General features: G+C 43.2%; 1 protein-coding gene across 7 annotated transcripts in view; it reads right to left on the minus strand.

Annotated features, from left to right (window-relative positions):
* SEMA6C (semaphorin 6C) overlaps positions 1-12,482 on the minus strand; it is a 232,948-nt gene that overhangs the window by 22,149 nt on the left and 198,317 nt on the right. For 6 of the 7 annotated variants that reach the window (XM_073567003.1, XM_073567007.1, XM_073567005.1 and 3 more), the window contains 6 exons: positions 12,311-12,368; positions 11,777-11,830; positions 3,140-3,241; positions 2,490-2,580; positions 2,089-2,211; positions 1,705-1,793 (listed from right to left, as the gene is read on the minus strand). In XM_073567003.1, the coding sequence (XP_073423104.1) occupies positions 1,705-1,793; positions 2,089-2,211; positions 2,490-2,580; positions 3,140-3,241; positions 11,777-11,830; positions 12,311-12,368 (517 nt within the window). Of the gene's footprint in view, positions 1-1,704; positions 1,794-2,088; positions 2,212-2,489; positions 2,581-3,139; positions 3,242-3,700; positions 5,271-11,776; positions 11,831-12,310; positions 12,369-12,482 lie in introns of those variants that run through there. The other variant, XM_073567008.1, reaches the window with a different exon arrangement.

Consider the following 12,482-nt stretch of genomic DNA (forward strand, 5'->3'; position numbering starts at 1 on the left):
TGTGTGTGTGTATACACCTGTGTGTGTGTGTATATACACCTATGAGTGTGTGTATATACACCTATGAGTGTGTGTATGCCTGTGTGTGTGTATGCCTGTGTGTGTGTGTGTATACACCTGTGTGTGTGTGTGTATATACACCTATGAGTGTGTGTATGCCTGTGTGTGTGTATGCCTGTGTGTGTGTATGCCTGTGTGTGTGTGTATATATACACCTATGAGTGTGTGTATGCCTGTGTGTGTGTATGCCTGTGTGTGTGTGTATATATACACCTATGAGTGTGTGTATGCCTGTGTGTGTGTATGCCTGTGTTTGTGTATGCCTGTGTGTGTGTGTATACACCTGTGTGTGTGTGTATATACACCTATGAGTGTGTGTATATACACCTATGAGTGTGTGTATGCCTGTGTGTGTGTATGCCTGTGTGTGTGTATGCCTGTGTGTGTGTATGCCTGTGTTTGTGTATGCCTGTGTGTGTGTGTATACACCTGTGTGTGTGTGTATATACACCTATGAGTGTGTGTATATACACCTATGAGTGTGTGTATGCCTGTGTGTGTGTATGCCTGTGTGTGTGTGTGTATACACCTGTGTGTGTGTGTGTATATACACCTATGAGTGTGTGTATGCCTGTGTGTGTGTATGCCTGTGTGTGTGTATGCCTGTGTGTGTGTGTATATATACACCTATGAGTGTGTGTATGCCTGTGTGTGTGTATGCCTGTGTGTGTGTGTATACACTTGTGTGTGTACACTCTGCGCATGTGTCAGCACAGCAGCAGCTCTGCTTTCCTAGGTTTTCTGTCCCGTCCTGGCACCGTAGCAGCTGCAGAGGCTCCGCCCTATTGATGCTCCCGGGAGGAGGAAAGAATATGGCGGTGCTGCTGCCCCGGCTGGGAGCGAGAGGAAAAGGGTAGGACAGTACTGCACGGGGTGAGGTGGGATACTGGGGAGCATGGTATGGGGGCGACTTGTGGGAGAGGCTGCTGGGTGCACCGCGGCCATTACCGGAGAATGCACCACCAACATCTGTACGGGAGAAGCCACAGACAGCTGTCACATGCCACATAGACATCACACCACAGGTGTCCTAATACAATAATCATCCCCCATATAAGTGTTCTCGTACATCCCCCCATATATACGTGTCCTCGTACATCCCCCCATATATACGTGTCCTCGTACATCCCCCTATACGTGTCCTCGTACATCCCCCATATCCATATATACGTGTCCTCGTACATCTCCCCCTATACGTGTCCTCGTACATCCCCCCATATACGTGTCCTCGTACGTCTCTTCCCCATATACTTTTTTTTTCTGTCACATTATTAAAAATTATTATTAAAAAAGCCATTAGGTCTTCATCCAGCATCATCAAGCTAATACATACATATATATATAGAGAGAGAACTGCAAGAAGATGAAAGTCTAGAAATGTAGAAATAATAACAGCAGAGTTAGTAGCAGACTAAAAATTAGATCTTTGAGTGTAGTGTGGGCTCTCCTGATGCTTCCGGATTATCATCGACCAAAGGGGCGGCAAATTTTTCGACCGCCCCGGGCGCCACAAACAGTTGCTACGCCACTGCTATAGCCTCTTAACCTCTGCGGAGCCACAGCACAAAATCCTCCTCTTGCCTTATACTAGGAAGGGGCCACCAGTCACCGATGCAGCGCCACTTCCACCCACCATCTTCCTACCTTCCCTAGGGTGGTGTACTCCATGGAGATCTCTCGGAAGAAGAAGTACACGTAACTCCCATATTCTACTGCGTGGATGAAGTGGGGTTCTGCAAAAGGAAGAAGGAGGAAGTTAACACAGGCACTAAGTACTGCCCCCTAGTGGTCACATCGACATGGAAAATAACATTATGTACACTGCCCCATAGTGGTCACACCAACATGGAAAATAACATTATATACACTGCCCCCTAGTGGTCACATCTACATGGAAAATAACATTACATACACTGCCCCCTAGTGGTCACATCTACATGGAAAATAACATGTTTTCAGACCATGTTTTCAGTCACTGAGGGCAAGCAGAGCTATAGCAAGTAATGTAATGCAGATTTGTGTCCTCACCTCTCAGCCATTTGGAGTCGTACTTGATGGTGCGCAGGACGGGGCTTTTCTCCCCCAGGCTGCGGTAGATCACGGCGTCGCTGGCTTGAAAATCGGCCATGGTGGCAGAATACAGATTCCCATCTACACGGAGAGAGAAGAGGGTGATGCGGGGGATGCGGGGGATGGAGGGCGAGCGCGGCGTGTAGTCTGCACAGGAGCGGCGGCGGTTTGTGTACTGCTAAGTCAATTAGTCTCGATGAGCACAGCGCCCGCTAATAGCCGTACTGCGTATTATTAGCACGCACCGCCATCACGGATAATGGAGGACTTCTCATACTATCTGCTGAGCCATGTTTCTAAGTCTATCATGTGTGATACCCCAAGTGTCAGCGTCGGATCCACACTGCCTCCAATCTTACCTGCAAACAGCGCCACGTTGGCTTGCTTGGCATCAAATGGGCAGCGCGCTTGACCGTTAAACTCTTCCCCTTCTTGTTCCAGGGTCTTGATCTGGAGGAACATCATATATGTGGGATACATCATTATCAGAATATGGAAAGCCTGACACGTGCCTCATTGGCACTGACGGAATCGAGTTAGCCTTTTTATGGCCAACGTGGGGTGTCATGTACTGATTATATAGTTACTACATCCATTTTATCATAAAAGCCCCTTTCCTGCTCATTAATTATGTGAAAACTGTTTTTCTTTATCTCGTTTCTGTGCGGAGATATCATTAATTAAACACCTGAAACCCTATGATAACACTTCCGGTCTCTGCTGAATCACATCAGCCTGGCCCAGTGCTGGATCCAAACTAGCTGAAATAGTGGCATATGTAATACGTACAGCATGAAGCTGGTACTGAAATCCACGTATTGGCAGAATTCCCACATGTGACAGGAAGTGTTGACATGTGGACATTGGCGTGGCGCATGGTCTGCATTTTCAACTAAAGATTTCTCTGCATAGGTAAGAGATGGATAAACGCGGTTTTCACCGCTGTAATCTCCAGATGAAGAATTTTTATATTATGCTATAGATGCATTTTTTTTTAGGGGACACTCACCTTGTAGTTTCGGCACGTAGGGTTGAAAGAGTTGGTGCCGCAGGCAATAAGGGTCTGATCGTTCTTGGGGACCAGCACTTTGATGTAGTTGTAGCATTCATCCTGAACGGAGACAAATATCGGACACAATTCACACCCAGCATCCCCAACACCAGATAAAACAAGTCTGCCCCATACAAAATATGTAACACTCCGTCAGTGCCTCTGTGAATTCTCCAGCCTCCACCCTGCTGTTGCCAGCATTGAATTCCCTCCGTATTTTACTCTCTTTTGTCTGGCGAAAGGTAATTTTCTCTTTTTCTGAATGCAGGAAAGATGTCGGGAGCCTCAGGAATGAGGAATCGGGCTTTTATCTCAAGATGCATCGTTACTCAGCAACCGAGACTCGTGTCCAGATCATATCAATGAAAGGCGGTGACAAAACAATGGCGGCTCAGTGCCGGCCCAAACCTCGATTATCTCCGTGGCGTGAGAATTTCAAGCCTCATTTTCCAGATATATGTTTGAAAAAAAGAAAAATGCTAAAAGATGCCTGTGTGTGACGGATGTGCAGTCCCGCACCTAAGTGAAGTGATTGTCCAGGTGGAGGCGCTCACGGGGGGGGGGGGGGGGAGGTTGGCTTCCATCACTTTTTGAACTCTCGAAAGATTTCACCCTGGAACATTTCATGTGATTGATCATCGACGCCTCTGAAACAAAGGGAGAAAACTCCCTACATTGTTCAGTAATGACTGAATTGGCTGTTGTTTAGTTATGTCTGATAAGAGAACATCTAGCATCCATCTGTGCTGCCTAGATTGGTGATTGTTTCCTTATGTTTCATAAAAGAACATCTAGCATCGTTCTATGCTGTCTAGATTGGTGATTGTTTAGTTATGTCTGATAACAGAACATATAGGATCGTTCTGTGCTGTCTAGATTGGTGATTGTTTAGTTATGTCTGATAACAGAACATCTAGCATCCGTCTGTGCTGTCTAGATTGGTGATTGTTTACTTATGTTTCATAAAAGAACATCTAGCATCGTTTTATGCTGTCTAGATTGGTGATTGTTTAGTTATGTCTGATAACAGAACATCTAGCATCTTTCTGTGCTGTCTAGATTGGTGATTGTTTAGTTACGTCTGATAACATAACATTCTAGGATTGTTCTGTGCTGTCTAGATTGATGATTGTTTAGTTATGTCTGATAACACAACACTCTAGGATAGTTCTGTGCAGTCTAGATTGTTGATTGTTTAATTATGCCTGATATGGGGACAGTTGGGTTCCTTTTTTGTCTGGATTGACTGCTATTTAACAATGTCAGAGATCGTTAATTATGGTCTAGATTGGCAGTTGTTTAGTCATGTCTGATATTGGGACTAGTGGGATCATTTTTTCTGGTCCAAAATGGCTGCTGTGTACTTATGTGTAATATTAGGAGATCTAGGATCGTTATATACAGTCTAGATTGGCTGATTTTAGTTATGTATGATGCTGAAACATCTAGGATAGTTTTTTACAGTCTAGATGTCCTGTTTCGTTATATCTGACATCTGAAATTGTTCTTTATTGTCCAAATTGGACATTGTTTAGTTTTGTCTAGTACTGGGATATTCAGGATCATGATTTACTGCCTACAATGTTAGTTGTTTAACCGATATCAGCCATATGGTAACTAATCTGTGATCGTTCTTTACTGTCTGGATTGGCTGTTGTTTAGTTATGTCTGGTAATGCAAAAACTGGGAAGGAATCACAGCAAACTTTTCCCAAAGACATCTACAAGGGACTCTAGCCGCCTCATCTGTCAGTGGTTTTATCACATCACCCCAACGCCGATAATTCTGATTTATCCTTGTTGAGTACTTTGAGAAAAAGCAATCGATAAATTCTATCAAGATCAAGCAACCTAATAGATAATGAGAAGGAATGAAAGGCTCCTATGATAGATGTGAGATGTTCATACTGCGACAGGGCTGATTGTTGGTATAACACCACCTCACCCAAAAATAAGGGGTGCTCTGATGCCTGAAACAAATGAATTCATGAATATGTATGTACAATCAGAATCATGTATTTACCTGATGAGATCTAAAAAGTCTGGTACACTACAGAGAAAGCTCAAATCAATGTCACAGCCTTATACTGATGAGATCTAGTAAGGCAGGAACACTACAGAGAGCGCTCAGATCATTGTCACAGCCTTATACTGATTAGTGTTAGGCCTCAGGTTCCTGCAGCTGCACAGCAGTAATCCAGAACCTTGTATCCTGGGGTCTCCCATTCTTCTCCGACCGCTCAGGAGCCTGCACAGCAATCTCGGCTTCGCAGGCGCTCTGCTCAGACCATCTCTGTGGGACTGGTTTTTGCTGCCACCTCTGGGTTGGCAATAGCAGCGCAGGCGGCCCTGCAGCAAGCCACTCCAGTGGCTAAGTCCTCTCGTCACGCTACTGGGCATGCTCACGAGGCGATCTCCCATTGGAGATCGGAAGTCACGTGCTCAGGTCCTTCTCCTGATCTGATTGGTCCATCCCAGAGATCTGGAAGGTCCCGCACGGCTATAAAAGGTCCGCGTGGCCGCTCGGCCATGCACTAGTGTAGTCTCTAATTGCTACTATGTGAATGATGATGGATGCATGAGCCTGCGAATGACTCATTAAGATCCCCTCCCTCTGATATTATGTGTGTGGAGAGGGACTTAGCCTTAGAGTCAGCGCCAGTCAGTGGCATGCTACAGCCACAATACTCATCTCCACAGAGCTAGCGTCCGACAGTGCGCCCCTCCTGGGCATTGTCGTATAGCGGCTGAGTCAGTGGCCGCGCTGCGGTCAGTAGCACTTGTGGGCGTCCGCGGTAGCGACGCCACAAGCACGGTAGGTCTAGACGGACACCGACCGTGTGTCTTGGGCCCGAGTTCTGTGACCATATACCGTGCGTGCACACAGCTGAGACCTGTGAGGTCAACAGGCTCGGCATTTGTTTATGCCTTAAGGTGACTCTGTGAATATAACAGAGTACGCCCAGTGCACACCGAGTGACGTTCAACCCGTGTGCGATATACCGCCATATTGTGCGTCTGCCATTATATAGCAGCAGTTTAACACCTCTGCATGGTGGACCCCGGGCGGCGAACGCACTTTCTATTATATTTAGTACGTTCCGCCGTCCCTAACAATTAGAGCTAGAAAGGCTGGAACACTACAGAGAGAGCTCAGGTCATTGTCACAGCCTTATATTGATGAGATTTAGAAAGGCTGGAACATTACAGAGAGAGGACAGGTCTTTGTCACAGTGTTATTCTGATGAGAGCTAGAAAGGCTGGAGCACTAAAGAGTGCTCAGGTCATTGTCACAGTCTTATACTGATGAAATCCAGAAAGGCTGGAACACTACAGAGAGAACTCAGGTCATTGTCACAGCCTTATAATGATGAGATCTAGAAAGGCTGGAACATTACAGAGAGATTAGATCATTGTCACAGACTTATACTGATCAGGTAGATTTAGAAAGGCAGGAAGACTTCAGAGAAAGCTCAGGTTATTGTCACAGTGCTATACTGATGAGATCTAGAAAGGCTAGAGCACTAAAGAGCGCGCTAAGGTCATTGTCACAGCCTTATACTGATGAGATCTAGAAAGGCTGGGACACTACAGATAGAACTCAGGCAAGTTCACAGCCTTATACTGATGAAAACGAGAAAGGCTGGAACAGTGCAGACAGCTCAGGTCATTTTCACAGCCTTATACTCATGAGATCTAAAAAGGCTGGAACACTACAGAGAGAGCTCATATCTTTACCATCGCCTTACACTGATGGGATCTAGAAAAGCAAGAACACTACAGAGAGCGCTCAAATCATTATCACCACCTTATACTGATGAGATGCAGATAGGCAGGAACACTACAGAGAGAGATCAGGTAATTTTCACAGCCTCATACTGATGAGATCTAGAAAAGCTATAACACTACAGAGAGAGCAAAGGTCATTGTCACAGCCTTATACTGATGAGATCCAAAAAGGCTAGAACACTACAGAGAGAGCTCATATAATTGTCATAGCCTTATATTGATAAAATCTAGAAAGGCTGGAACAGTGCAGAGAGAGGTCAGGTCATTGTCACAGTATTATACTGATGAAATCTTGAAAAGGATTAAACACTACAGAGAGAGTGCAGGTCATGGTCCCAGCCTTATACTGATGAGATCTTGAAAGGCTGGAACACTACAGAGAGAGCTCATGTCATTTTCACAGCCTTATACTGATGAGATGTAAAAAGGCTGGAGCACTCTACCGAGAGAGAGCAGGTCATTTTCATACCATGTGCTGATAAAATTTAGAAAGGCTGGAACATTACAGAGAAGGCTTAAGTAATTTTCACAGCTATATTCTGATTGGATGTAGAAACGCAGGAACGCTACAGAGAGAGCTCAGGTCATTTTTACAACCTTATACTGATGAGATCTAGAAAGGCTGGCACAGCACAGCACAAAAAGAACCCATGTTGAAACTCATAGCCTCATACTGATTATATTTAGAAAGACTTTGACAGTACATACAGAGTGCTGGTCATCAATGAATTACACAAAAGATATCACGGAAGGCTGGCACAGTACAGACAAAGTACAGGCTATAATCATTGCCTTTTACTGTTGAGATCTTTATACTAATGAGATCTAGAAATGCTAACACAACACAAAGAGAGTACAGGATTTAGTCAGTGCCTTTTTTCTGATGAGATCTAAATAGGGTTGCACAGTACAGAACTCAGGCCATAATCATTGCCTTATGATGATGAGATTTAAAAAGGCTGGCACACCACAAAAAGAACACAGGTTATAATGAGCGCATTATATTGATGAGATCTAGAAAGGATGGAAAAAAAACAAAGGGTGTTGGTTATAATCAATGTCTTATAATGATGAGCTCTAGAAAGGCTAGCATAGTACAAAGAAAGCTCAGCTTTTAGTCATATATGAAACAGATCTAGAAAGGCAGGCACAAAACAAAAAGAGTAAACGAATTAAAAAAAAACAAAACAAAAAGAGTGCAGACTAAAGTCATAACCATATACCAAAGAGGTCTAAAAAGGCTGGAATAGAACAAACTGAGTACATCTTGCTTGTGTTGCTGGGATTTAAATAGGTAGGCACGGTCAAATTTTAACATAGGCCAAAAAAAAACAACAAAAAAGCCATAGTCTTTGCCTCATACTAATAAGCTCTAAGAGGGTTACATGGTAAAACTACAAGAGAACTAATATCCATGTGTTGTATAAAACCTTAAATGGGTGGCAGAAGAAACCAGAAGTTGTGCCAGAGGTGAAAACGCTAAATAAACAGCAAAGGCTACAATCTGTACCTTATCCTGATTACATCTAAAAAGGCCAATATTGTAAAGACATAGAAATAAACAAATGCATGCTAATTAGATCTAAAAAGGATGGCACAGAAAAACACAGCACTGTAGAAAGAGTAGAAACCATGACAAGCCACAATCCATATCTTATGCTGTTTACATAAACAAAGATTGGTACAGAGACGTAGAAGCAAAATGTCACAATCATGGCCTTTCGCTAATGAGATCTAAAAGGCTGGAACAGGCCTCTGTCCACCAAGATGAGCTTTATGATTACAGATCATTGTATCTATGGTCAGTTGGCATGTCAAACCAATTTGTTCACAAAGAGGCTTCCACTTCCCTGGGCAAGCAACAGCTAACATGTATTCCTGCATATTCTAACATTTTGCCCAATTTTTGTTCATTATATTGGGGCATTTACAACCAGCAGGTTGAAACAACCGTTTGTCGTCTGAAGAAAATTTTAGTGAATTATTCTGGGCTCTGGTTTCCTATAATAAACCTATTCAGACACAATCTGGGCAGTCTAACTCCACTCCATTAAAACCGTGCCTGCAATTGAACGGTCATTTGTATTGGTCCGTTGCCTTTGTGTAAATGTTTGCCTCCCGTTACACCTTCACAAACAATTCAGCCTTGACTAAAAGGGCTTCTCCGAAAGAAAACGTATTTTTTATGCTATTCACATTGGTGTCCAAAGTGTCACAGCTTGACTGCTGTCCGCTTAGCTGAGGCCCTACACTTTTAACTCAGTAATTATATATGGTTGTGTGAAAAAAAAAGTGCTACCCTGCAGAGTTGTGAGGAATAATAAAGCTTTCTTGTTGTGAAAAAGGCCCCTGAAATGGGTCTGGTGCGCAGCGGTGAAGGTGTACCACTTGCTGTTATGTATGTGCCATTATGTATTCCGACGACAGAGACCTCGCAAACCTTTCATGTAGAAATAAAATGGCAGAAATGTATAACTCAGTGCCCACACAAGATAAATAAGTTTAAAACGTTAAAAAAAAAAAAATAAATAAATCCTTGATGTACCGGGCACTCTTCCAACTGTAAGGAGCATGGTCAAGTCCAATGAAAAAGTCAATACCCTTCATAATGAAAATTAGATAAAAATACCACTTTACCGCATCAACGACGCAGAACACGTATCATCCAGGATCCTGCCTCATTACATTCTCAATATCAAAGTCCTGCAGACACTCGAAGTTTCATAAACAATACTCTCCAAGAGAGCCATCACGAACTTGCTTAAAAAAAAACAAAGGCAAGATAGGTTTGCTTGCAAGTCACGTTATATTGTTGTTAACACCTTATTAGCAACACTTTTTCTTTCTCCATACATAATATCATTAAATTATCCCCATATATAATGACCAAGATATATTAATCCCCCAAAAATGGATAAAATATAGCTTGCACAAGAAGAAGCCAACAGGCGAAACTCAGACTCAGGACTAAGCTGAAAAAACTGGTCCCACTGTTTTGCTCTCTGTCCAATTGTTCTTTAATGAAACTTGTGATGGTCCTGTTGGCAAGATTGCTTATAGAACTATTGGTCTCAGCAGAATGGAGAACAACATAATTGGACTGGAACTATACCAATACTAGAAGTGTGATGAAGGGGGTGGATTCTAGGTGGTGTGTGTTCTGCTTAAAAGATCGCTGATGCTGTAAAGTGGTAATGGGACGAAAACACAAAAAACTTAACTCACTATTTAGAGTTAAAGAATAATATAAATTATGGCTGTTACATCTGGACCCTGGTGTAGTTCATTAAAAAAAATGATAGAGTTTTCGCTAGTTGGAGTGGTGGCTCCTGCCATCACATTTCGTCATCCCATTTTAGAAGAGAAGTGTAGTAAATAGTGTAGTCATGAAAAGAGGGGCCACCTAAGAAGGTGATGCCAACTGGAATTAAGCCCCTTAACCCAGCAGAGCCTACAAAAGTCCCCATGTCTTACAAGGAGTTGAGGATGAAAGGGTACATTGTTTTGTAGTCGGTTTTGAGTGAAGATAAGCATGGTCTTCATAGTGATGTTCCTTCTGAAGTGTCTTCTTCATTGTCACAGCTGTGGACTTAGGGAGTTTCTCCATTAATTTTGGGCCCCAAGTGTACGAACAGATAAAGTTTATAAACATTGCAGCTGAACAAGAGTTCATGAAGGTTACAAACATTTATCGAGGGAGTAGTTTTGTAAAGGTGTTAGTAACAGAAGACTCAAACTGACCTTAAAATTTGATTTTCAGACTCTGTAGAATCAGGTTAATTCTTCTTCTACAGTACTGTTTTCAAACAATTTATAGACACAAAAAAAATTCCATGGATCAGTGGCGGCCCCAAAACTATTTGCGATGTCTCCATCTCCAACCCCAGTCTGTCTGGATGCTGTTTTCTGTTCATTGACTCATTCGAAAATCCTTTCCGCCAATCTCCCGAAGGGGAAAAACTTGCAGGTGAGCCATTTTGTTTGAGATCAGAAAACTAATCAAGGCGCCCGTCGTAGAGAGCATTGCGCCAGTGTGGAAGGCGCTGGAGTGTGAGACATTGACAAAGAGAAGCATGCAGACATCGGTGCTTAGCTCAGCAAGAGAAAACCTGCCGCTGTGCAACATCACAGAGTCGCTGAGTGTAAGGGGGTGCGGGGTCATCTGCTGCTCAGCCTCAGCAGCATGCTCTTCTTAATTAAAGGCGAATTCTAATTAGTGCCGGGGATAATGTTATTTTCCCTGGGCCAGCAGTCGGAGCTTTCTCATTTAGGAAATTTTCATTTAGCAGACAAGTAACAAAGGCCTTGAGCCGGCAGCGATGATCAGGGATTGTGAATGAGAGTTCTTCGGCTCATTTTCGAAGCTCTTAAGAAAACAAAAAATGGTTTTCCGCAATCTATTGTGTTTGGTACATTCCTAATTTGCTTTTCTGTCATCCAAGGATGGAAACGTTCCATGTTAATTAGTGGTGAGGAAGAGGAGCTAGATGCCTGTTCACACCGCAACAGGCGCGCACCCACTCTACCCATTATGTTAGGACAACTCATGTCCATGTTCATGGATCGTTGGTTATCAACATGAAGTATCTGAGGGCTAAAAATGGGCCATCATGATATCATACTTGCGAACAGTCTAAACTTCCCTGACCCAAACAAATGGGAGATATTGCTATCCCAAAAAAGAAATGTTTTGAATGAGCCTCTAGGGAGTCCCAAGGTGAGCTTAGATGTCCCAATTTTCAGGTGTGTCATAACAAGCAACAACTCTTCTCATATAACCCCTCCGGCCATGATGAATACCACTTACTGGTTTGCCCCTCATAGCGCAGTTGTCCATGTCCTTTGTCTTCCATGTTATATACTGGAAAAAATACAAGACATGTAATACATAGACCTCAAACATTGATTTTTTACACAGATACCCCTCAGTGACCCGTCAATGGATAAATAAAACTAAAGGGTCACTTCATAGGCCTACAAACACTTGTTGGCTGATCTGCCCAATCTCCGAGGTACTGGACATCCATCTTATGTGTACAATACAAGTATTTCCAAATACAATTTGATCTCAGGCCAAAAGGGGAAGGGTTTTCTGAAAACTTGTCATAAGTGAGTATTTCCTGCTCGATTCGGAGATTGTATTTTTTATAGGAAAAGTCTGGGAAATTGTACTGATTCCTTAGGGAGTCCTTCAGGCCTAGTGGCTGAAGCTTAGGCCTAGCCCTACCAGTTTGGACTGCAACATAGCAATGCAAGGCAAGGACAGCAGGGGACATGTACACATTTCTGTTTCATGGCTTTCATCGAGTGTTGGGGAAGGGCTGCCATACACATATCTTACCTTGTCTGGTATAATGGAATCTTTGGCTTTCCGTAGATCTATAGCGTACACGTGATCCCTTAAAAAACAGTGAAATCGGACACATGTTATCATATAGTAGACATCACCAGGCCTCATCAACACCTAACATAGTTTTATTGGTTGCCACAGGTAACGAGTCTACTCCTTGTTT

This window comes from Dendrobates tinctorius, unplaced genomic scaffold, assembly GCF_039654945.1.
Source record: "Dendrobates tinctorius isolate UK_male_01 unplaced genomic scaffold, ASM3965494v1 ptg000019l, whole genome shotgun sequence".
Classification (NCBI taxonomy): domain Eukaryota; kingdom Metazoa; phylum Chordata; class Amphibia; order Anura; family Dendrobatidae; genus Dendrobates; species Dendrobates tinctorius.